At 40.2% G+C, this 25,425-nt stretch overlaps 1 protein-coding gene across 1 annotated transcript in view; it reads left to right on the forward strand.

Annotated features, from left to right (window-relative positions):
* Positions 1-25,425, forward strand: part of BICC1 (BicC family RNA binding protein 1) — a gene marked incomplete at its 5' end in the record, with an annotated part of 124,064 nt that overhangs the window by 49,937 nt on the left and 48,702 nt on the right. The window contains 2 exons of the mRNA XM_060126941.1: positions 23,270-23,349; positions 25,097-25,255. Coding sequence (XP_059982924.1) covers positions 23,270-23,349; positions 25,097-25,255 — 239 coding nt within the window. The remainder of the gene's footprint in view (positions 1-23,269; positions 23,350-25,096; positions 25,256-25,425) is intronic.

Here is a 25,425-nt window from a genome sequence, read left to right on the forward strand (position 1 = left end):
AGAACCGAGGTGCCATAAATACCGATGTAGTCTGTCCTTAAGCCTGAAACCTCCAACTCAGATCAGCTGTGAGCAACTGGCTCTCACGTCAAAGGCTTTTCTTTTTGCTGGCACAGCAAAAGGTTTGAAGTTCTTGGAAGTTGGCAGCACTGAGAAGCTGCACTCCCTGTGTCAGAACCAACCCCAGGAGAGAACCTTATGAATGGTGCTTGGTTTCCAACGCCATTCGCTAGAAGACAAAATGTCCTGACATGCATTTGCAGTATGTTTTCTCTACTGTCTTAAAAAATTATATATCCAGGTTTTTTTTTTTAACTGGGACCAGAGCCATCATGTAAAAAAAAAATTCTTTTTTGACTGGCAAAATATATTGCATATTTCGTACGAGTCCAGAAAAACACTTATAGAATGTTACCTGTTCCAAAGTTTGTAGTCCCCAGTTGTGTGTTGAGCCTGGGCCGCATATTAGATATTAGATTATGTAGGGGCCCTCACAGTAGGTACCTAAAGGTTGCTGGATCGTTTCTCTTGCCCTCCTGCCTACCAAATTCTATGAATTCTACTGAATAAAAAATGGAATTTGTGGCAGATCCTGGTAGAGGCAATTATATTGCTATCATGAGTATGACACTCAGTAACAAAGCAGTTCTTGGCACATGGTTCATTTACTTCTTTTCCCCCTCCCCTTTGAGAGCTGTGACAGAAAGCCAGCCCATTATTCCTTCCTGTCCCTCATCTGGCAAAGGCAAGTTTACTTCTAATAACCAAACTATTGGACTAAATAATAATTCCATTTCAACCCTTTAGATCATTACCAAAAGCTGTCAAGCATCAGAAGTATTTCATCAGCCATTTCTTCTCACTATCTGTAGGTCCAAGATAATGAGACAAATGGGACTAGCTTCTATTATTTCTTACTTGTTGAAAATTTCTGTTGCTCTTGGGAATAAAAACTATTAAGTTCTGTAAAGTGTGATCAGAGAAAAGAAACTGAAATTAAAACTGAGCATTTGTCCCAGTGGGATTTTTTTTTAAATAAAAGCTGGCCACGTACTGAAAGCCCGACTTAGATTCCAAGGACAATAGCTTCGGGCATTAAAATAGAACTGTAAATATTTTCAATATGAACAAGATATCTGTAAAATCTGAAATCTTTGTGAAATTTTCTAGAGGAAAAACATCAGGCTAAATATCTGGGAAGTAGGCATTTTCAGCCCTTTTGCTGGTACATGGAAAGGATTAATTGGTATGAACAGCTTTGGGTATTCACCATATATATTGGTATAGTGCCATAGAACATTCTTCACCCAGTTACAAATCACAGTAGGGAAAGAATGAAAACTGCTAAATTGTTCTTTTATTGTTAAGACAGTACTTTCTGTTTCCTCTTTTTCTATAGTGTGAAAGAAACTCAGTGTTGGCCCTCTGTTTTATGGAAACTAAAAATAAAATTATACTAAGAAGAAGGGCAAAGGAGTGAGAAAAATTGTTCCTTTTTGAGGGAATTGTGGTCATTTGAAACATGACATAATGCTAGCTGTTTTTCATCAGCATGTTTTAAGCAAACACATTCTTAGCTCTGTTTTTGGTTTTGATCGTAAGTCCACTGTGAATTCATATATTGTGGGAAGAGTTAATGATGCTAAAAGAAGCCTGGTTGTTGCCAGGTGTGAGAACGGGATTGGTTTTCTCAAGGAACCCTTATTCCATCAAGGGTGTTAAATTACTGTAGGTTACATTCTCGCAGCAGATTGGTGAGTCCCCAAGTGACAGTTTCCACTATTTTCCAGTTCTGTGGTGTGTCTGTACCTAATAGTTTTGCTTCTTGTTAAATTGTAGAACTCATATATTATGTTACCTTCCACAGAGAAGCTCACATGTACATTCCAGGTGAAATCTCATCACCGTAAATACATCACCACCAAACACCACAGAATACATTTTCTAAGTCTTTAAATACATTTATTTAAAGTAAAATTGAACGCAGAGAAATTTCTGTTGCAAAAAAAATGCTTTTCAGAATCTATTTTAATGGGATTTAAGTTGTCTTTATTAATGGCCTTGGGAATTACTTGTTTTAGAGTTCAAGGATAATTTTACCGCCAAATGGAAAATCCTGACTCTCACACAGATATAAATTGAACACGTGTTAGAGATTTTATTTATCTAATTATTAGTGAGAGAACCAGACAGATGTTACAACCTCTCACAGGAGAAGCACAAATTTATATGGAATAAAGGAATGTCATATGAATTTATAAATGTTAGCTGATGCTGGCTTTTTCTAATGGGAAGGAGAAATGAAGTTAATTGAATCACCATGGGACAGAATTTATTTGCATGTCTGTAGACAACACTTATTTTGCTTTGCTCTTAGTTATATAAAATTTAAGGAGTTATAAATAGTTCAAAGGCGGTGAAAGATTAGCATCAGAGAACCTGGAAAGATGAGCTCTAAACCATGCATAGTTTTCCACTGGAGACTCTGGTAATCTGTTTTGCTTATCATTTCCTTACATTAGTTATGATCGACATAAATGAATATTTGTTGGAACCAGAGGAACTTGCTGAGAAGTAATACGCAGCCTTCCTTAGGTTTTTTCCTGAAAGGTCAAAGGTTATTTTAATTCCTTTACAGACAAAAAGACTTCTTCATTCTATGTTATAAAAGATGTCAAGTTCATTCTTCAGGGGTATGATTTAAGATTTTGTAAGGTAAGATGCTAAGAATTTATGAACAGGATGATGAGTTTGTGTGAAACTAGATGATGCCGAGACACAGATGGAAGTCGCTAACTCTCTATAGGTGGGGCTGGAAAGAAAGTTGTTTCCTTTGTAATTACAAGAGGAGATGCACAAATCCTAGAGGCGGAGACACTGACAAAGTTTAAAATCTACGTGAGATAAACACTAAAAAATGAGCCAGTGAAGGACTTTAAGCTCCCTGGGGCCTAAATCAGTTTCCATTGGAAGGAACTGGCAGAGAAACCCATCAATATAGAGTTTTTAAAATAAATTTATTTATTTATTATTTAATTAAATTAATTAATTAATTTTGGGGGCTGCTTAGGGTCTTTGTTGCTGTGCACAGGCTTTTCTCTATTTGCGGCGAGCGGGGGCTACTCTTCATTGTGGTGCGCGGGCTTCTCATTGTGGTGGCTTCTCTGGTTGCGGAGCACGGGCTTTAGGCGTGTGGACTTCAGTAGTTGTGGCATGTGGGCTCAGTAGTTATGGCTCTCGGGCTCTAGAGCACAGGCTCAGTAGTTGTGGCGCACGGGCTTAGTTGCTCTGCAGCATGTAGGATCCTCCTGGACCAGGGCTTGAACCCGTGTCCCCTGTATTGGCAGGCGGATCCTTAACCACAGCGCCACCACGGAAGCCCGAATACAGAGTTTTAAACATGATTTATTGTGATTTCCCTTGTGTGTTAATTAGTTCCATCTGTCTATTTATTTTGATAAAATCACTTAGAAAAATTGAGAAGTGTTTGTGTGCTTAAATATTATAAAAGGCATTGTGCTCCTATGGGTAAGGGTTGTCGAGAGCAGATGATTAACAAACGGTTCAGCCTATTGATTCCTTAAGTCTGTCTTAGAAAAAAAGTACTAACTGCAGGAGGTGGCTGGGCTACTCTTCTGGAGACTCCAGAGCAAGTGTTGGCGTGGGACTGATTCCTGGGAGCACATCCTCATCTTCCAGGAGTCTGGAGTAAGTGCCTGTATAATCCTTTTCATCAACACACTTCAAGACCTCATGGGTTTTGAAGTTCATGTCAGCCACTGATAAAAGCAGCCATTTCCATAATGACTGGAAAAAAATCTCTTAGGAAATGTTTCCATCAGGAAAGAATTGGGAGCCTACAGTCGGATGAAAATAGGTCCAATGGTAGAAGTCAACTTTTTGTAGGTGTGAGTCCAGGATTCAGTTGGAAACCAAACTCTTTTTCAAGTGTTTGCTTTTAAGTTGGCACTGCTTTCCCTCACAACACTGGTTTCCCCACGTGTCTCTTTTTGTTGATTTATGTCAGAAAGAGCCTGTACGTGCTGTGTTCCCAACCTGGGATGGGCCAGTTCCTCCTCACTCTAAGAGAACTTTGTGGCCAGGAGACTCTCAGAGCTGATCAAATTCAAGGCCAAGTAAGTGAAAGCTGAAGAATGTACAAACATAGGAAAACAAAAATCATGGAAACTTGAAGAGAACAAGAGACTATAAGAGGTGCCACCGAAGTGAGGAAATCTGGTCAGACCTTGAGATCTGACTTGCAGCCAGGCTTGATGGGAATGTCTGTGAAATATTGGAGAATGCACTTGTCAGTTTTGCTGAATACAGCAAAAAATGTCTAAAGTATACAGTGGAAGTGCCAAAATCAAGATCCATAACGTTTTACATGATATATTTATATTGTGGTATCTGGCGCAAAATGTAGTCCACTTTGTTTTCTTTTGCTTCCACATCATATGGTAAAAGAAAGAGTGATAGGTTATTAAGTGGCTGGCATTCTTTTCTACAAACTCTGGGGTCTGTGGGTCAGCCGCTGCAGGTAAGGTCCAGCCTGTCTGGTTAAATGAGTGGATTGATTGTCGTGATGGGCCACTTGTGCCAGGAGGTGTATGTGGCATTAAGCTTCTGTACATTCTCTTTTGAAAATTTTCTTTACATGGCAATTGACCTGAGTTTTTATTGTGAGATGGAAGTCAAAAGGCATTGGCCAAACTTGCAAGTGTACTTTGGAACTTTAGAAAACAGAGCATTAATCTCTTTCTAGATTAGCCCCTACAAGTATATTGCAGTATTTGAGTGATTTCATCCTTATAAACAAAGGATCAGTTCAGCATATTCTTCATTGCCACAGCACATCCCCATGTATTGGTCAGACTCAGCGGAATAAAAAGTCTATCAGAATTTCATAGGTTCTAAATGTGAAATGAAGCCAGCTCTATTATGTTTGTTGTTTCAAGGCCCTGTGATCTCTTTAATTTTTAAAAATTTTTTGGCTGTGTTGGGTCTTCGTTGCTGCGCGTGTGCTTTCTGTAGTTGCGGCGAGCGGGGGCTTCTCTTCGTTGGGGTGTGTGGGCTTCTCATTGCGGTGGCTTCTCTTGTGGAGCACGGGCTCTTGGTGTGTGGGCTCAGTAGCTGTGGCTCGTGGGCTCTAGAGCACAGGCTTGGTAGTTGTGGCTCACGGGCTTAGTTGCTCCGCGGTATGTGGGATCTTTCCGAACCAGGGCTCGAACCCGTGTCCCCTGCATTGGCAGGCGGATTCTTAACTACTGTGCCACCAGGGAAGCCCCCTGTGATCTTTCATCAATACTTTTTTGAATGAGGAAAGATAGAGGAAGCCATTGAGTATTGAGTTGTTAACATGACATGATTTCCCTCCTAATACCCAGATGTAGTTCTGTCAGATCTTCAGACTTGCACAATCATGACCACCTCTACCAAGGATAAAAGTAATAGTTATCCAATAATGAATAAACCCTGAAAAGACAGGATAGTTAGTGTAAAAATATTGGAGGTCTTGGGAAAATTATTGCCTAACATATTTAATCTTTTTTTTCAATGTTGGTACCTAATACCAGCCACTGTAGCTGGTAGCATGACTTGGTCAACGTTTTTTTTTTTTTTTCGTGGTACACAGGCCTCTCACTGTTGTGGCCTCTCCCATTGTGGAGCACAGGCTCCGGACGCGCAGGCTCAGCGGCCATGGCTCACGGGCCTAGCTGCTCCACGGCATGTGGGATCTTCCCGGACCGGGGCACGAACCCGTGTCCCCTGCGTCGGCAGACGGACTCTCAACCACTGTGCCACCAGGGAAGCCCGAGTTGGTCAACTTTTAAAGGTGATTTTAAAACTGTGACTGTATAGTCCTGAGCTTTCCCTATGACAGCATCCCCAAAGGACAAGTTAAATCTGGTTTAGGTGAAGAAAGGAAACGTTTTCAGATACAAATGAAGCTCATAAATTTTGGAATTATTCAAAGCAAAAAATAAGCATGATGATTCCTAATAGTGGACAGTGCCACACTGGCTGGTACTGCTGAAGAGGAATTACTCACATGGGAGAGAACCAGGAGGAACTTAGTTCTGAGCACAGACCTTGTCAAGTAGGACAGGATCACATGCTGGTGATCTGTTAATCTTTGAATGGCTTTTTGCACAAGCATGTTCCTTCCTAAGCTGAGATCCCCATTTCTCCCAAAAGGAGAGAGGACAGTAATAATACATTTTGGACCTGCCATGTTGACATTGAAGAGTGAGAAGTTGTTTACTGGGTGGCTGGAACTGTAGGGAGGCCAAAGCTGGGAAACCAGAACTGGAAAGCGTCAGGGCGTTGGGAGAAGTTAAAGCTGCGTGAGGAGATGGATTATCCAGGCAAAAGACACAGACAGTTGCCAAAGGGGATACCCTGGGAGCAGAGGCAGAGAAGGCAGGAAAAGAGGCTGAGGAGGAATACCAAGCGAAGACTCAGTCATCAAACTGCTGTAAGTTTAGCGATGTTTGGGGGTGCAGGTGTAGTAACACATACTAATGTTTACTAAGCATGTATTAGGAAATAGGCAATTTATCAAAACCATTTTATGCGTGAGGAAACAGAGTTCACATCAGCACAACCAGGACTCATACCGATTTTACTTTGATAATAACCATTTGCCCACCTTAAGCTTTTGAATGTTATTAGATAAATGATCAAACAAAGAGAGCTGGAAGTGACCACAGATTACCAGAAACACAATTCCATCAAGGATCCATGAGAATTTAGCTTACTTACCCAGAGACTTTAGACGTGATCAGCAGATGTGGAAAAAATCTAGTTTATGTGCCTGTGGGGAAAATCTGTACTTGGAATGCTGTATCCTTTTCCGGACACCTTATTGGCAGAGAGAGCCATTAACTTGGAAGGGACTTGTAATTCGCTTGTGGATGAAAAAGCAAAAGAAATGCTTAAGGCAGTGAAAGCATACAGAAAGTGAAGAAGGTGATACATGTGTATGTGCTGATATAGCAGAAGGGCAAAAAGATCTGAGTAAGCATAAAACCCACTCCAGACTCAGGGAAGAGAAACATAAAGCCTTGAAATTGATCCGTAATTCCCATTTTTTTTTGGTTCCAGGTAGGGTGTTTTCCACTTTCTTCCTAAAACAGGAAAACGAGTTGGTTTTAAATTTTATGCCTTGAATTTTCTTTAATCCTTGTTTGATGGAGATAAAAATATAAAATCACTGAACTGAAATTCAGGGACCCTGAGGAAACGAAAATGGAATAAAACTGGGCAAGTTCATTAGCCTGTCTGGGAATCATCAACAGATTATGTGAGAACAGACATTTCAGTAAATCCTTGCTGATCTAGAATAATCAATGGGCTATCTGTGCTATCTAGGGGAACATTTCAATCCAAAAGCTATTACTAGAAGAAAGCTTTCTTTCCTTCTGGATTGCATTATCAAATTATGACCTAATGTTCTTGAGGAGACCAGTTCAGTGATTCGCTGTTATGTTTTTATAGGTATTATATGGTTTAAAATGTGTAAATTCGGCTTCTAAAGGATCTGCTGGTGTGTGAATAGCATTTCACTTGCCCACACATTTTTTACATTCATTTACTTATTACACACCTTCTTCATTCCCAAAGTAAAGCCCAGCCTAGCTCAAAACTTTGATATTGTGAATGAGTGACAGCCACATGAATGAGGTTGCACGTAATAAACTCCCAGTGGGAATCCTGAAACATGTTCTTTGTCAAGGCCATGAGAATCCCCTTGCTCTCTAAGATTGGAAAACTTACCTAAGCGGCAATTCTGGATAGGCCAGAGCACAAATGAAGCAATCTAACCTTTCTCCAACTAAAATCTTGGATTCTAAGATAACGAGTCAGAGGGGAAAAGACTTTTCTCCTGCTCTGAAAGGGTACTTCTAATGCTTCTGTACTTATTAATACTTATGTCAGAAAAGCTGGTGCCTGTTCCATGTCTCCTCTTGAACTCTATCAAGAGAAAAAAGCTCCGTTAAAGTTTCATCAGTGGAAGCAGATGTTACAGAGAAGAGTAGGTCCGTTGAAAGCTGCCAGCCAATCCAACTCCCATGTCTTTTCCAGGAACACAATAAAGTTAGTCCACAGGGCACATGAAATCTTTCCAGTCCACAGTAACATTAGAGTGTGTGTGTTGCTGGATGCAGCCCGGAAGTACTCCCTTTTGGCTCAGTTATGAGTCAGCCTCACAGCCCCACTCCCCAAAGCTGCCTCCTGCTGGTTTGAAAATCTTGGTCATTTCTGGCTGGACAGTAGGACTGCTCTCCAGTTACATTGCTGTTTAGTGTCTGGTAGTTGCAGAGGTGGTCCGTGCTGCACTGTGTTCCAAGGAGACCAATCTGGGAACCAGATTAAGGCCAAATCTAGTCTTGGATGTTGGGCAGTGGGGTGGGAGTAGAGCGGGGTGGCAGGGGCACTGGCTGGCAGGACAGCTGGAACTTGCTGGAACTATACAGTAGAAGAATGACCCCATGTGTGTATTTTTAAACTTCATTGCTCCCCTTGAAATGGAGTAGGGAGAGTGATTGAGTGTTGGTGCAGGGGAATGTTGCAGGTCGGTAGCACATAATATGTTTGTTATGTAAATCATAATAAAATTTGGATCATCTCAGAGTTATCAACTGAAGGTGCTAATAAGATATCTTCTTCAACAATAAAATCTCATAATTTTCAAAGCAATCCCCCCTTTCCTGCTCATATTTCATTAGGGAAGGGTTTTATACCGTTAGGCATATAAGTACCATGCCACATATTTTCTTTGAGTTTTAATTTCTTATTTGTCTTTGTCTTTGAACAAGTATTCTCTGAAGTACTGTTGGCCCAACTGTATATATGTGAACAGTTCTGAACTTGAGAATTCAGTAATTGTTATTTGTCTTTGGAAAATATTTTTGTGAATATTGGTGGCTTTTTGTTTTGAGGTTTTACCTTCATCATATACTTTACTTCATTAACAATATGCCATGGTTTATATTTTAGTAGCTAGGAAGCTGAGAGGATATTTAAGATTTGTCACCTAAACTCCTAAAAGTGGGCAGTAAAATAGGAAATATTAAATAAAGTGGTGTGGATTGGAGACTTGTACTGATTAGTATGAACATAGGAGAATTTTGGAAATAGGACTTGCAAAAACTTTCATGTTTCCGTGTCTTTCTTATATGTTCTTTCCAAGCTGTCTAAACTAGTGGTTAAGTTTTTAATTACAGTTGCAAAATGAAAATTCCTAAAATTTCCTGAGGAATCATTTATAATATTTAGCAGATATGACCTAGTTTAACTTTCAGAAGTCTAGCTTCAAACTCCTTTGCTGTATTTTCTAATTTATAAGTATCATTGAGAGACTCTGCTGTGAAAAATATAACTTGTAGAGATGTGATGAGTTTCTGCTAAATTTGCTGTCATTGATTTCCAGGTTTTAGAATTTCTCTTGTGGCCATAACGATCTAAGCTGATAGTTTGCCTTTTTTTTTTTTTTTGAGAAGAACAGTGAAGTGATGGCAAAGTGAATACATCTCATTTTAATTCTTGCCTTTCTCTTTTCAAGTGTTGTCCTCTCACAAGCTGCGGAGAGCATCTGTCCTCACTAGGGAGTTACCATGCTGCTATGCCGTACATTCCTAATACTCCTTAAAAGTGAGGGAAAACAAACAGATCAAGTGTCACATCGCATGTAAAAGTTTTTCTAAAAAGCCAGGAATAAGAGCTTATCACATTGTTGTTTATCTTCTCTCGTTCTCGGGGTGTTGCTAACAGTCCAATAGAAGTTTCCCGTTGAAAGACAAATACTAGCATAATAAAGCGAATCAGAGACATTTTAATATAGTTTATATTAAAACCATAGTGAAAAAGAAGAGAAGTTGTTTGCACTTGTTGGCCCAGTCCGGGCCAGGGAAATGCAGAGCTCACCCCAGTAGATGTGAGAAGGCTCTGGGGTTTCGGTTGCTTAAAGTCACTGCGCCAGCCGTGATGTGTCCTTGGTACTGTTACAAAAACCAATGCTGTCAGCTTTAACGGAGGGATGGAAAGGTTCTACAGACCTGAATCCGTTATGCCGTCCCACTTACTATCATTTCCTCCTCACAACTCTGTGCGTGGGACACCTCCTTTGTTCCAGAGATCGAGGATTCAGAAAATTAAAGTTGCTTCTCTTAACGTCAGTTCCTAGCCGAACAAGCAGGGGCGACTGCCCCAAAATCTGTGCCAAAGTCTGGAGGGCTGTGCTGGGTGATCCAAGGGGAGTGGGCTGTGCGGTGTAGAGGAGGAGGGGTAAGTGCTTAAGAGAGATCGGGAAGCAGATACCGGTCACTCTAGCGAAATCCAGAGTCATCTAACACCTGTATTCTCAGATGCAGTGAACAGTATGTTCTGCAGAGGATATAAAAAGGGGACACAGTGTGTCCCATCAGATCAAGGAGCCTGCAGACTTCACGAGAATGGTAGGTGTGTGGATGATAGCGGAGCCTGTGACAGGGCTCTTCGGGGATCAACGGTGATATGTATACTTCGTGCTGGAGGGACCTGATGAATAGTGAAATTTGGGTTGGCCTCAGGTGGCGCAGCTTGACCAGGTGGAGCTGAAAGGAGGAACAGTGCAGTGTCTGACGGCTTCAGGCACAGAGGCGTGGAGATGGGAGGTCGTGGGACGTGCTGGTGTAATGGTGAGTGTCCAGGCTGGGCTGTAGTGCAGGTTATATACAGGGAAAGAAGGGAAGTGAAAGAGAATGGCTGGGTGTGGTCCCAGTCACGAGGGCTTTGGAGAGTACAGCCAACAGTCCATGCTTTTAATTCTGTAAGGTTGGAGAATCATTGGAGGTTTGTGATGAGAAAAGTGGTTTGAAGAGAATTATTTTAACAGCTAACTTCTGCTGTGTGAGAAAGTACACTTTCTGTCACTAAAAATGTGGCAGTCTTGATGACAGTTTGGGAGGCGTGTTCTACAGAGAAGGCATCCTGGGAGTAGGAAGTTTTAGAATCTGTGGTCACCTACACGGCTCGGACTTTGGTGTCATCTCCACTGCAACTGGGCTCTGTAAGATGTGCCCGGCCCAGTGGGGACCCTCAGTGAACCTTGATGAAAGACAGGAAGGAAGGCTAGAGGTCTGTTCCATTCCAGGTCTGAAGTTCTTTGATAGAATTCTAGGAGTTCTTCTGAAATAAGATTTCATGTCATCTGTTGAATGAAGATCTATTTCTGTAGCAGAATGATAAAAGGATTTTTACTCTAATAAAATATATAGGAGTTTTAAAGAAAGAGAACTTGATTCAGTTGTGTCTTCTTTCACAGACCTTCCATTCTTTGTTACTATTTTCTCCTGTGTCTCTTATGATAACTGAAAGAAAGTAATGCTGGACACAAATTTGGTGTCATCTTATTGGTTAGCATTCATGTGTTAAATATTCCTGAAACTGTATTCTAAAACTTTACCAAAGCATATGTACACATTCTTTGAATGCAATTCCAGGTAGGTTCACAGGCTCCACAAGGGTAATCCATCGGCCTCCCCTCCCTAATAAGAAACTCCGACTTTAGAGTGAGGCCGTGGTTTACAGAAATCCCACTTCCGTAGATTTGAAGTTGGCACAAAAACAGATGCATGTATGTGTTTAAAACAGTGGTTTTGGTGGAGGAACATGTAAACAAATGCCTTTAGAGGTAAAAGTTGTATAGAAGCCAAGGAAATACTAAAGAAAGTTTTAAGTGCTGCTGAATCCACACATATTTCTCAAAGGTCTGATAAACATTGCAGCACATTTATCAAGGAACATCACAAGGTGCCAAGATACTTCCAGTAATGTACCGGAGTAAACATGACCATGTGGTGAAAATGCATTGGCAGAGCCGGTGGGCGGGGAGAGAGAGAGAGACAGAGACAGAAATGGGGGTAGGGTGGGGAGAGAGAGGGAAGAGGAAAGAAAAAGAAAAGAAAGAGAAAACTGTATTATGGTTCTACTGTAGGTGTAAGATTGACTTGGGTTGAACAATCAGAAGTCAGTCTTTTCAAAACAATGTCTACGAAGATCTAAGGAATATGGCTTTTAACCTACGTAAGGCACGGAGCCCACCCACTAAAAGTTAGTGCTTTTGTGGAGAAAGAGGCAGCCCAGGTACTGAATGCGGGGTTCTCCACCACCCCAGGACTTGGTGGGGCAGGTGTTCTGTCAGTCTTGGTCTGAGGGGAAACAGAATGAACTCCAGATGCTTTAAATGAACTTGAATGAAGGAGCTACTTAGAGTAGACAGAGTCAAGGATTAGGTGCCAAGGCACAGAAACTGGCAACAGCTGGAAGCCATGAGCGCCCAGGGGCTGAAGGGGCAAGGGGAGGACCGAGTAGGGCAGGAGCCCCGTGAGAAGGGGACCATGACGAGAGGCTGCTCAGCGCGGCCCTGGCCATGGAGCCAGGCAGCGACTGCCACAGGCGCTGGGTCAGCGTCCCAGGCGCGAAGCAGTGGGGAGGAGAGACAGAGCGCAGGCCCGGGCGGGGCAAGTGGAGCATATCCACGTCCCATTTCCAACTCTTTGACTTCTCTCCTGAGAAGACAAAGTGTTACTGCCATGCTGGTAAAACTCTTTGTCTGGAGGACACTGTCCTTTGAGGTTATTATTTACTTATATTAATGGGTGGTTTAGTCACCCCTGAGAATGATGTGTCCTTGCTTGGTGGAGGACATGGGAGAAGTCTTTCAGGAAAGAGCACTATACTCCCACTACCAGGATTGCTCGTTTCCATTTATTTTGGAAACAATTGCTGAAGAAAAAGAGAGATGTGGCCATAATTGTTTGAAGGAATTCCATGTGTCGTTAGTGGTGGCCATAAACATATGGGCTTCGCCCGACTATCTGGATGCTGTTCCAGCTGTGTCTTTCAACTGCAGTCAACCCTCTCATCATATTCTTGCTTCAGTTTCACGGGGGAAGTCTGTGTTCAGAGCCAAAGTACGCTGATAAAATATTAAGGGTAATGGCACAACAACAAAAAAAGAGGTAAAGTTCAGAAAATGCCTGGCAAGAAGCCTGTCGCAGAATTGTAAAGGAGAAAGAAGGAACTTTTCTAATTGAGAAAGCACTTTGTTGTTATCATTAACATTTTTAAAGCTCTCAATTTTTAAGAGAATTCTTTTGAAACGTTGTGCTTGGAAAACAGGGAGCTCTGACTTAAATACATTTTGTTTTAAAGTATAAGGATCTAATTGGAGCAAGTAGATTTCAGATTTTACTGATACAGATAACCTTTTAAGGTATGAGTATTTTTCCACATTATAAATGTATATTTCTTCATGGAAGAAAATACAGAAAAGTTTGAAGCATAAAATGAAATAAAAATTACCGGTGACCCTGTTACTTAGAAGTAATCACTATCGATTTGGTTGTTTTCCTTTTTATTCCACTGAATATATGTGTATCTTAAAACATGAAATTATGGTATTATGAGTCTTTGTTAATATTTCTGTTGCGGGAAGGGGGACCCCTTCCAGGGCCCAAGAGTGAGCTCTTGTTTCACACTCGGAAATGAATGGTCCGAGGAGACACACGTGTTGACAAAGCAAGAGACTTTATTGGGAAGGGGCGCCCGGGTTGGAGAGCAGGAGGGTAAGGGAACCCAGGAGGACTGCTCTGTCATGTGGTTCGCAGTCTCGGGTTTTATGGTGATGGGATTAGTTTCCAGGTTGTCTCTGGCCAATCATTGTGATTCAGGGTCCTTCCTGGTGGTGCACGCATCACTCAGCCAAGATGGATTCCAGTGAGAAGGATTCTGGGAGCTTGGTAGGACATATGGACTGGAGTCTCCTATTTCCTTTTGACCTTTCCTGAATTCTTCCAGTTGGTGGTAGCTTGTTAGTTCCACATTCCTTACCAGGACATCCTGTTTTAAGATAACTCATGCAAGTGGTTACTGTGGTGCCTGGCCAGGGTGGGCGGTTTCAATCAGTGTTTCCCCTAGCATTTCCAAATTGCTCTCCAGGCATTTTGCATCAATTTTTATTTCCATCAAAAATATGTTAGTTTGTCTAACTAAATCCTTATTAGACTTAAAATTTCAAAAATCTTTCCCAATTTTATAAATAAAATATTATTTAGTAAGGTTGAATTTTATTCATGTTCATACATTTATTGGCTATTTTTCTATTAAATTATTTATCCACATCTTTTGCCCATTTTCCTGTGGGACAATTAGTGTTGTTTTTGTTTGTTTTTTCCCCCTTGCTCTAGAGGACCTCTTTGTATGGAAACAAATTAAGAAGATCAAATTTCTTGTTAGAAAAAATAGGACATATTGGTCACCCTTATCAGACGATGTTTATCTTCTGTGATTTTTGGGGAGAAGGCCCTACATTCTTGCTCTCAAAACGCAAGGCAGTTTTAAAATACTGAACTTTCAACTTTTTCATCAATTAAGATATTTAAGCAGGAGTATTACCTTTGGATAAATGTTTAGTGAATCCTGATTTAGAAATTGTTGGGCCTCAAGGTAAGTTTAGACATTTTTATTAAGAATAATAAAGGACCATTTTAAAGTTATTTGATAGTTGAAATTATATTTCCCCCCGGAAGATAGAAATCTCTTAGGACTGAGAGATTAAGACCCTTGGTTCCTACTTACTTGAGAAACAGTTACCAAAAAAGTATGAGAAAAACAAGCACTATACAGAATGATCCTGAGTTGTAGACAGGGGTATGACTGTTGTTTCAATGTGTGTGCATAAAAAACTAACAATCAGCTGTTCAGCTTGTCTGTAGAAGGTGGAAAGAAGAAGAAGGGATTGGTAGATAGGCATTTTCCAGATAATTTTCTTTCAAGCTTATTTACCAAATATTAGGTACTTTCAGTTTGTGTGAGAATTACTTTCTCGAGATCATGAACAAGATTGAAACAGTCTTTAACCCCCAGAGTTGTATGAACCCTTAATTAACTTCCCTTCAGTGCATTCTGTGAAACTTCCTCACTAGATCTTAACACAGATGAGAAAGGTGGAGAATTTTAATGCCACCCTCAAGCTGGTAAGTTATTTTTAGAACTGAACTCCTAAGAGTTTTGCTGTTTTTTATGTAAACCCTTAATTGTGCCTCAAATGTCTTCATAAGACCGTTTCTGTTTTTTAAATTCCTCCTCTCAGTAGGCCAGAAGTAAAACAAAGAGACCATGTATGTGGTGTGACAGGGTCACATCTTCATTTACGGGACTTCCCTCATGTACTGTGTGTGAACTCCTCAATGCATGGTTACTTTTCTGTGACTGCAACTAGCAGCTATGTGTTAAGACTGCACGAATGGTCCCAGCTGTTGTAAGATGGAACAGTCTGCCCTGGCCACAGATTACAGAGTTTTGGGTTTTACACCACAGGCAGTACCGCTGGGACCTGCCATGTACACTGTGATCATCAGTATTCCTTGGAGAGAGAATGAAGATTAGTCACTTCTGGCTCTGAGAAATTCTTGCATAACTTGCTTTTATCTCAATGTAGTTTCCTGGGGATGCTTTATCCTGCCACAAGCCTCCGTCTCCACTTCAGTGCTCCCTCTTCTATCAAATGGACCACTGAGTATCGGACTGGAACTCGAGTTGCACTCCAGAGGGCCGGTATTCAGTCCAGCTCTCTTTTACATGCCCCTTCCTCCTCCCGGGTCCTTGCATTATTGCTTTGGTCATGCCCTGCGGCTTGGGCTTTGTTCCTGCTGTCACAAGAGTTGTCCATACAAATGTGAACGTTCTCTCTCGGAGTAACCAAGAACTGCTCATGCGTGCTGTAGACCTGTTTGTACCAACGCTTCACACGATTCCAGATCTCTTCCTGGCACTTAGTTTCCTTTCCTCTGTCTACTCAGAGTCCTCTTACTTACTTCTGAAGTATAGAGCTCAGATGCCAAAGGCTTCAGGAAACTAATTGAGTTAGGCTTTGTGTTTTTAACTTTCTTTTTTTACCCTCCATATTCCAAAGTGAGATTTCTCTTGTGCTTTGGATTTTTTCTCCCTCGCCCTACCTGAACAGCAACTCTGCAGTTACGCGTGCAGTTCAGGTTACACTGCGTAAGATAAGGGGGTTGATAAAACAAGGTCAGTAACCCTTTCCCAGTGCTCAGACTCCTCAAATACATCTGTCCTTGATTTTCTCATCTCTTATGCTTCGAGCTTGCTTTATACTTTGTTTGCATGTCGTTAGTTTTCTCTGAGATTATTTCTGCGTTTTTACTGAGCTCCTAAAACTCTCTTTCTGATTAAATAAATAGCTTTGATAAAGCACATAACAGAAATCTTAACAGAAAAGAAAGAGGTGCCTGGTATACTTCCTTCCTCTCTTATGCCTTATTTACTCCTAAAGTTGAAACATCAGTAGAGGACAATTATAACAGCATTATTGTTGTATTTTGAATTCTTTTCTTGCTGATTTTGTTGGAAATGCTGGTATTTCATCCGCAAAAGCTCTTGTATATCTTCTAGCCAGGTTTGGATCTTCTCAGGCTGATAGCTCTTTCCTACCAACTTGATAAAGAGTCCATGTGGTCCATCTTGGTATGTGAACACACCCTTCCTTGTGTTCAGCAAGAACTTGCTTGAAGTGCTCATTACCACAGTGGTGAGGGCACTTCATTCCAATCATTGCCGAATAGTTGAACTGAAAATTGTCTTGAGGAACTTGCCATACGTCCTTGTCTTTTGATTTGCTTGTGTCATTCATGCCACTGTAAAGTCCAGAATGCACTTTCTCTGTTGAGTATTGTTTCATTCTTCCAAATGGCATTTTGATAGGAAGTTGTCTAGCGGCATCATGGTATATAAACTGATGGTGGGTACCAGTGGAAATATTTTTTTCTTGTGAAAACTAGGTTTTTTAATTTAAAATACATTTACTTTTTCATGTCCCACTGTCCATCCCTCTTCTCTTCTAGTTGAGTAGTAAAGAGATTAATTTTTTGTTTTAAAACAAAGTAAATAAGGATGAGCTTACGCCATATCCTAAAGCAGCATGGTGGGTTTAGGGAATGCCTGCAGCAGGTGGGTTTGTTCCTCTTATGCCCAGTTATAATATTTGACTGTTACGGCTGTCCACCAACATTTTGCCTTAAGTACTTAGAGCTTGGGCTTTTCCACCCCCTGTCCAAATATACTCCTTGCTCTTTTATTTTTATTCTAACTCAGTTTATTGGAATTCTTATTGTCAAAGGAGCATTCCTTGAAATAATCTGGAGTCTGTATTACTGGCTACAAAATAAGCTTAAAGTGCATTGATTTCCTGTTACTCTGTTAGGTTCTTTTAAAGTCATTTCCAGTCAGGTTTAATGAGTCAATTCAGGTTTTCCCTATCTCTTGATAAAATATATATCTTTACTTCAAAAAAAGTGATATTGCTATGTTATTTGACCCGTATCACATTTTTGTCTAAAAAGGAAAGCCTGTTTCTCAAGAAGTTAGAGGGAAACTCTTTAATTTCACAGAAAAATAAGGGCTGTGGCCAGCTGACTGTAAGTTTAGTTCACTTTCGCTGATCAGCAAAGCGACTTTCCAGCCTAAAGGAAAAGTGATCAAAATAGCAGACGTATTGGATGGTGTCTAACTTTGAATGGTGACATGGCTCAGTAGGGTTTGAGGTAGAATCCCATCTCCCTCTGTGGTCGTCACTGCCTTTCTTATATGCCTACAAGCACCTTCTGCAGGAGGTGGCAGTGGGGTGAGCACTGAATTTCACCTGCTTTGATACACAATTCCGCATTCCTAGGGTGCACCGAACAAAAGGAAAGCCTGAGCTGCCGTCTGTGAAGCTCATCTTCCTCCACTTAGAAGCAGGTTGCAATTTCAGACACATTTTTGTGGCTCCCTGCATCTTCAGGTTCTTGGAAACATTTAGACGGTGGTGTCTTTGGTGTGAGCCACTTCATGAGATACCAATAAAAAGGGAAAATACACCTGTTTATGAGGTTAGTTTTAGTTAAGAACCCGATAGTACTGCTTTACACCAAAGAAATTCAGATTGATAAGACAGTGTAAAAATGATCTGATCAAACTCCCTCATTTTTTTTTTTTTTTTTTTGGAAGAAGGTATACTCCAGAGATTCAGTGATCTTTCCAAGGTAACAAAGCTTGTTTATGCTGAATCGGAATTCAGAACTTAGTGTCATGGCAGTAGAATCCACGTATTCTCCCCACAACATGAAGGTAATCTGTAGCCTAGGTAGAAGATATTGAAACTTAATCCCTTCTCTGTGGTATTTGCTCTCTTTTCCTAGCATCTCCCTATGTGATCCAAGTCAGCCAGTGCCCTTGAGATGTGTGGGGATTTTTCTGAGACCATGTATATTGGCTGTTCGACAGAATTCCTACTCTAAAGCCAGAGTCTTCCTTACATAAAACATTTGGCCATACTACTTGCCAGCAGAGGATATAGTCCCAGTGGTTGGAGGGAATTTCGGAGGAAGTTGAAATTCTCTGCCTGTCAACACTGACCACTCCTAACAGTGTTGACAGACCTGGCCCCAGCCAGTGTCCTTGGTTAGACAGGTTTAAAGGCTAAGACTCTTTAGGAAGAACATGAAATAAAAGTGAAAAGAGTTCCAAGCCAGGAGAAAGTGAATTCTGTCCAGTGGTCTCTTCTTATGGATTTAAGGCCAGTTTGACACTTTTGTTTATATGCATAAATGTACCAAAAGCCATCCTGATTTTAGGCCATGATACAGAACTTTTCCCCATAAACAAAAAAACCAATTTTAATATGATGTCTTTTATTTTGGGGTGTTGAGGGTGGGAGGAGTGAGTTTAGTCAAACAAGGGATTTTCTATTATTTTCTCTCTCCAAGAGAACGTGCTGAGAATGAAAGCATTGCTTCGAATTTTTCTGAGGCAGGAAAGTAGTTACAAATAGATCATTGGTGAAACATTGATGGCTTAAATTCATCATGTGTCAGTAGTATCTTACTTTCTGTAGCATAATAAATACAATGAAATGCTTAACATGAGTATTCTCTATAGATTTTTGCTGTGGGATAGGAGTGAAACGGAAAGGATATTTAATCTTGAGGAGAGAAGGCAAAGACAATAAAATATTCACTAATGCTTCCAGGAATGGGAATGTTTCCAAGGATAGAAAACCAGAAGAGGAGAAACCAGAGTTTGAAGAGATAATCTTTTAAAACCATAATTTAAGCTCGTATAAACATCCCAACTCTTTGAAATATTTATCTTTCTGACAATACGGTTTTTAGCATGTTCTTATGAAAACATTTGTTGCCTTACCAAGTCCTTATGAATTTCCACATGGAGTCGTAAAACAACCTCTTTTCGCCCAAAGGTTTAGCTCTTTTGCAGGGTACACATATAAAATACCCATATCATACCCATGTCCGTACAGCTTCATATTACTTATTGAAGGTTGGATCACTGTCTGGTCTTCATAGGATGACACCAGAGAGATGAGAGCAGGTTGATGGGACAGGAATCTAAAAACCCAAAATCTGGATGAATATCTGACAGTTCTCTGTATTTTTATAGAGGTACTGAAATCAGAATATTTGAAATTCAAACTATTGGGAATATTTTGGGAAGTGCAGGACGTACGGTCACCTTGGTTGTGAGGTTTAGCTCTTTCCACAGATTTGGAGCTCCTCCCTCTGTATTTTCCCATCTCCAAAAATAGGGGCGCCGTCAATCTAGTCCGCAACAGTTTACTGAGTATCTACTACTTATTTTGAACTGTGGAAGTTACAAAACCAGTTAAGACAATTCCTGTGTTCAGAGAGCTTGAGGGTTGATTCAACAGCAGTCAATATTATTTTTAGAGCAATGTCTTAAAACTTTCATGCCCAAATCAGAGTTGTCCTTCAAAGCAGTTAGTTTTGGGGAGGAGGAGACTGCCTACTTATTTCCTGTTTCTCCACCATCTTCTAACAGTTCTTTTCCTTGTTTTTATGTTTATTAATATAGTTCATACTTTGATTTTTCATCTCTCCATCAAGTATTTCCAGAATGGGTCTGAATGAAACCTTAGTCCCTTGTGGTGCTACATGGACAAGCTTGAAGGGTAAACTGTAGCACTTATTGAAAGCAGAGAACAGTATTTCAGGATTTGAGATGAGCGCATTAAGTTCAACCTGGAAGAAGAGCCCACTCACATCCTGTAGATACCTTTTAAGCAAGGGCAAAGAGGGAATGAAAACTACAATACTACAGGCTACTTCAGCAATCTAAACCGGAATTTTGTCATGTTTTGTTCTGTACTTACGAGACTTGATTATTTAAAGCACCATTTTCCAAATGAGTGCTGATTTGGGTCCTGGAGACAGTTTGATGCTGTTGGTGACTACTGTCTCTCTCTCTTGTGTCCATCGATAGTTTATATTTTTGGCCACTAGATGGTGCTGTTTCACCTTGAAATAAAATGTATACATCTATTTTAATTGAGTCTTTTGCTTTTTATTTTGTTTATTGTTCCTTTGATGCAGAGATGGTGGAAAATCAAATTCCTTCTTAAATTGGATCTGAGGTTTCCTGTCTCTCTACAGATGCATAGGAATTTTAATGTGATTATCCAGCCTGTAAAGTAATAGGTTTTCAGATTATCATACCACTCAGCACATAGTGTTAATTTATTTTGTGAGAAAATACATTTTTTTCCTATAGAAGCATTTTATGTTATATATACTTGGCTGATACGTAAGAGATTACAGTTACACGTTTTATGTGGCTTGATCTGCTGTGTCCTATTCTTGATTTAGGAATCACTTGGGAAAACAATAAAATGCTGATTGCCAGGTCCTGGAGACCCAGGAACCTATATTTTAGTAAGTGCTACAAGTGAGTCTGATGAGCAGACATGTGAGTCTGGACTACAGCAGCACCAAGCTCTAATCTCCCACTGCAGCAGTGAGCATTTCTGGTAGACATTAATGTCAGAGCCTACAGTAATTCAAACCAAAGTTCAAGAGAGTTGAGACCAAAATTTTGAATGTAGACAGCTCTTTATGTAAATATTGCCTCTAGGAGCCATAATGGATATAATAAGAATTATTAAAGAGAATGTTTGGTTACTTAAGTATGCTAAGGTTGGCGAGAGTCTTGCACAGAAAAGGCGGTCCCTGTTAGGACGCCTGAAGGAGCGAGCGGACGCCACATCATGCAGCAATAGCGCGGAGGCTCTCCCAGCTTGTGGTGGTTGGACAGCCATTTTGCCCTACGTTTATTTAGCCCCTCGCCTCGTAATACCTGATGCTTAAACACTTTAGAAAGTTTTAACCAGCATTAAGGTCTTTGATCTTCACAACATCCCTTTGACAGGGCAACTGTCAGAAGGAGGGATTAAAGAACAGACTAAGGAAAAGTGCCTGAGCCAGGAGCAGCCACCAGGAGACACAGTCTGGGGAGAGGCCGGGGGCCGGAGGTGAGGGCACCGTCCCCGATTAGGCCCTGCTGCTGGGAGGCCTCCCCAGGAGGCCAGACGTTCCCGAACTCTGAGGCTCCACGTGCACTCTTGTTGACGAGGATTGCCCCATCCTGTCCTAAGAACGGGGAGCTTTAGAAAATGGTTTCCTCCCTCTTCCCATCCTTCATCCCTTTCTCTGTCTCTCTCCCTCCATCTTCCAATCACACCTTATAGGTCATGGCCTTGATGACTGTGAGGTAGAGATGGATAGGTTAAATCACAATATGAGGATGCACGTGTAGTTCGATAAAATCTACACCAGGTCAGTTTACTTTCTTATCCTAGTTCGTCCTGGTTTAGAAGGACTCAGGCAGAACTGCTTGCTAATTGTGAAAGTTGCTCAGCAAACACTGGCTGACTCTGTCGTTGACTTGAGTCTATGAAGTGTACTCAGCAGAGAAGGCAGTATGTTGTAAGCAGTCAGTAAGCTTGGCGTTATTAACGATGGTGGTGGAGATGATGATGCGTTCTCTGTTACTCAGCTTTCTCACTAAAGCTAATCGCATAGAACGTTCAGCTTACCCCCCAGGATGGTCTTGGTCTCTGTCAGGCTGACCTGTGGGGTAATAAAACACTCAGATAGTTGGGGAGACTTGAAAACCTGATTCAAGAGAGAACCCAAGAGGCACGTCCCCACGCAGGCGTTGGCTCTGATGTCTCCTACAGGAGTAGGAGAGCTTGGCCAGCTGCCTCCCGCCCTTTAAGCCTTCCTTTCTCAGTGTGGCCTGATGCCCCTGCCCCGTCCACAGCTGATCTTCTCGATCCTTCATCTTGTTCTCCTTTTCCTTTTTGTCATAATATTTACCTTCTAGTATACTAGGTCATTTATTTATTTGATTGATTTTTGCCTCCCTGCACAAGACTGTAAGCTTCATGCAGACAAGGGTCTTTTTTTGTCACTAACATATCCCCCAGCCCCTGGAATAGTGCCTGGTACATAGTAGAGGTTCAGAAAATATTTGCTGAATGAATGAATGCTTTCCTGTGCAACATTCCCTGGCACTAATAAGCAATAGACATAGCAGACATTTAGTCAGGTAGTACTAATTCTGAATAAATATTCAATATTCCTGAATGAAGATTAAGGTTTTTTTTCTATTAACCTTGATTGGTAAGAATATCTTCTAAATTATCACATGGTTTAAAGTATGAATCCAGAGTTGGAAGACATTGGATTACAGTAAACAAGCCCTGAATGGTTTTCTGGGGCAAGTTACTAAACTGCTCTGTGCCTTAGTTTCCTCTGTGAACAACCTCACAAAACTGTGGTGTAGAGTAAATGAGTCCATGCATTTCAAGCCTTAGAACAGGGCCTGGAATGTAGCAAGAGATGAATTAATAAACTGAATTTATAGATTCTTTACTCGTTTAAAAATAATTATATGGGGCTTCCCTGGTGGCGCAGTGGTTGAGAGTCCGCCTGCCGATGCAGGGGACAAGGGTTCGTGCCCCGGTCCAGGAAGATCCCACATGCCGCGGAGCGGCTGGGCCTGTGAGCCATGGCCGCTGAGCCTGTGCGTCCGGAGCCTGTGCTCCGCAACGGGAGAGGCCACAACGGTGAGAGGCCCACGTACTGCAAAAATAATAATAATAATAATAATAATATGATATTTTGCAATTAAATTTAAATAGGTCAGCCAGTGTTCAGAAGGAAGAAAAGCATCGATAAATGCACGGTTTGGGTATTTTCCATATTCCTGTTTTTATTACAGTGACAACACACCTAGAATGAATCAAATATTAAATTTATTATGTAATCTCTTTTCTTATAGTGTAACAGCAGTTTTAAAACAGAGCCTGGGAGTTTCATATGAGTCCTTTGTTTTTGATTTCTTACAGATCCTCATATTAAGGTTTCTGGAAAGAAAGAAGATGTTAAGGAAGCCAAGGAAATGATCATGTCTGTCTTAGACACAAAAGTAAGTGAATGTTAAGGACACTCAGATGTCAGAACCTTGTCTCTGCAAGGGCTACTTCATGCTGTTGTGAAAGAACCATTTGGAGAAGAGAAACCAGGAGAAAGTAATGGTGGGTTTTGAAATAAGCACGTGTGATTCTACAGTGGATTAAAGTTCTGTTTAAAATTTGAATAGGTTCTCTCATGCTGGGTAATTGAATAATATTCTCTCTCCCCCCCCCATATAGATATATATTAAAAAATATTGACCCGGATTAGTATAGGAAAGTAATAAAGATTGCAAGAATTAGCATATTTACCTTTACGATATCAGTAGAAAACCAGAATAATCTTCTGTATAGCTCTGTGTGTGTGATGGCATGAAATTCACAATTTGTCTTGTACATTCTGTCTCTCTACAAGTATATGTAGAGAGAGACAATAGAGAAATTAAAATATGTAAAAATGTATACTCGTTTGTGAGAATTTATTTTAATAAACACGTCAAAATCACTTACTATATGCCAGGCACTTAGCTACACCCTTTACAAATATTAATTGGTTTAATCCTTATAACTATCAGCACAGAGATATTAGGGAATTTGCACAGGATCCAATAGCTGAAAAGTGGGGAGGTGGGATTCAAATCCAGGCTGTCTGGCTCTTAACCACTGTTTTGCCACCTGGTATTTCACTGAAATGGTTTCTGATCTCTTCCTCTTTATTTCCTTTCCTGTTCCTTTTTGTTGTTGTTTGTTTAATTTTTAAGAAATATTCACCTCATAATTATTAAATATTTTAGGACATCCAAAAAAGGATATCTTTTTTTCTCTTTTTAGAGGATAAACTAAAAGAAGAACTAAGTTTAAAATCCAAAGTATTTAATGGATATAAGTCTAAAATTTAAGAATTCAGAAAATGTAAACCTATTGATATTTTTAACATCTTGTCGTATTTGACTTTTTAATTTTACTTTGTAAGGGCTGAAGAATTTCAATATCAATTTTATAAATGAGAAAACATTTCATCTCAGTCTTTATAATTTTATAGCACTGCATTTTCCCAAATTAAATACATGGATTCCAGTCTGACTGTAATTATTCATTATGTTTTAGAATTTTACATTTTGCTTTAATGTAACTAACAAATCTTACACTCCGTATTGGTTTTCTTAAGCCTTTTTACTGCTAGAGATGCATACTTTGTGGTATCTTCCTCACTCTTACTCCTACCGGCAAGAATAATTTATCTACTTTGTAAAATTTGACATACGGTGATAGAGAAGTTGTGAAATGTTTGTAAATACTTTTTTATTCCATTTTGAATTTTATTGTTATTTCTAGTTTTCTATTATTGTTCAACGTTTCTACTAACATACATGTATTCACTCTTGTAATTGTTTTCATCTGTTTTTAGTTATTTGAATTCTGTTTCATGAATAATATCTATTAAAGGAAAAATGAGTAATTTTTTTATAATTATACCTAATTTTACTTAAATACTACTGTCCCAAAAATTATCTTGGTAAAAAGTATATCTTTCTATTTTTTCTGACAAATCTGTCTTTAAATGGAAATTTCTTTTTTATTAGCCAAGGAGAAATAGATAGAAATTGAAAAATTTATAGATTAAGATGATCTTATTAAGAAATGTAAGATTTTCCACTGGGTCACTTTTAGTTAGTCCTATTCCTTTGGGGGAAAAGTGGTTTTTAGGAGTTGTTCCTTCCGTTTTCATGCATCAAGAAATAATACATTATTTCCACGTAGAGCAATCGGGTCACCTTGAAGATGGATGTTTCACATACAGAACATTCTCATGTAATCGGCAAAGGTGGCAACAATATTAAGAAGGTAATGGAAGAAACAGGATGCCACATCCACTTTCCAGATTCCAACAGGAATAATCAAGCAGAAAAAAGCAACCAGGTGCTTTGTCTTTTCACGTGAACTTTTATGGGACAAATTAAAGCTTGAATTTTCTGTATGCATGACTTTTTTGGGAGATGAGAGCAAAAGAGTAATCGTGAAGATGGCATTTAGTAGGGATTGTATGTCCCTCTCCAAGGAGACTGAAGGTGCTCTTCCTTTTTAAAGAG

Source organism: Lagenorhynchus albirostris, chromosome 16, assembly GCF_949774975.1.
Source record: "Lagenorhynchus albirostris chromosome 16, mLagAlb1.1, whole genome shotgun sequence".
In the NCBI taxonomy this organism is placed as follows: Eukaryota; Metazoa; Chordata; class Mammalia; order Artiodactyla; family Delphinidae; genus Lagenorhynchus; species Lagenorhynchus albirostris.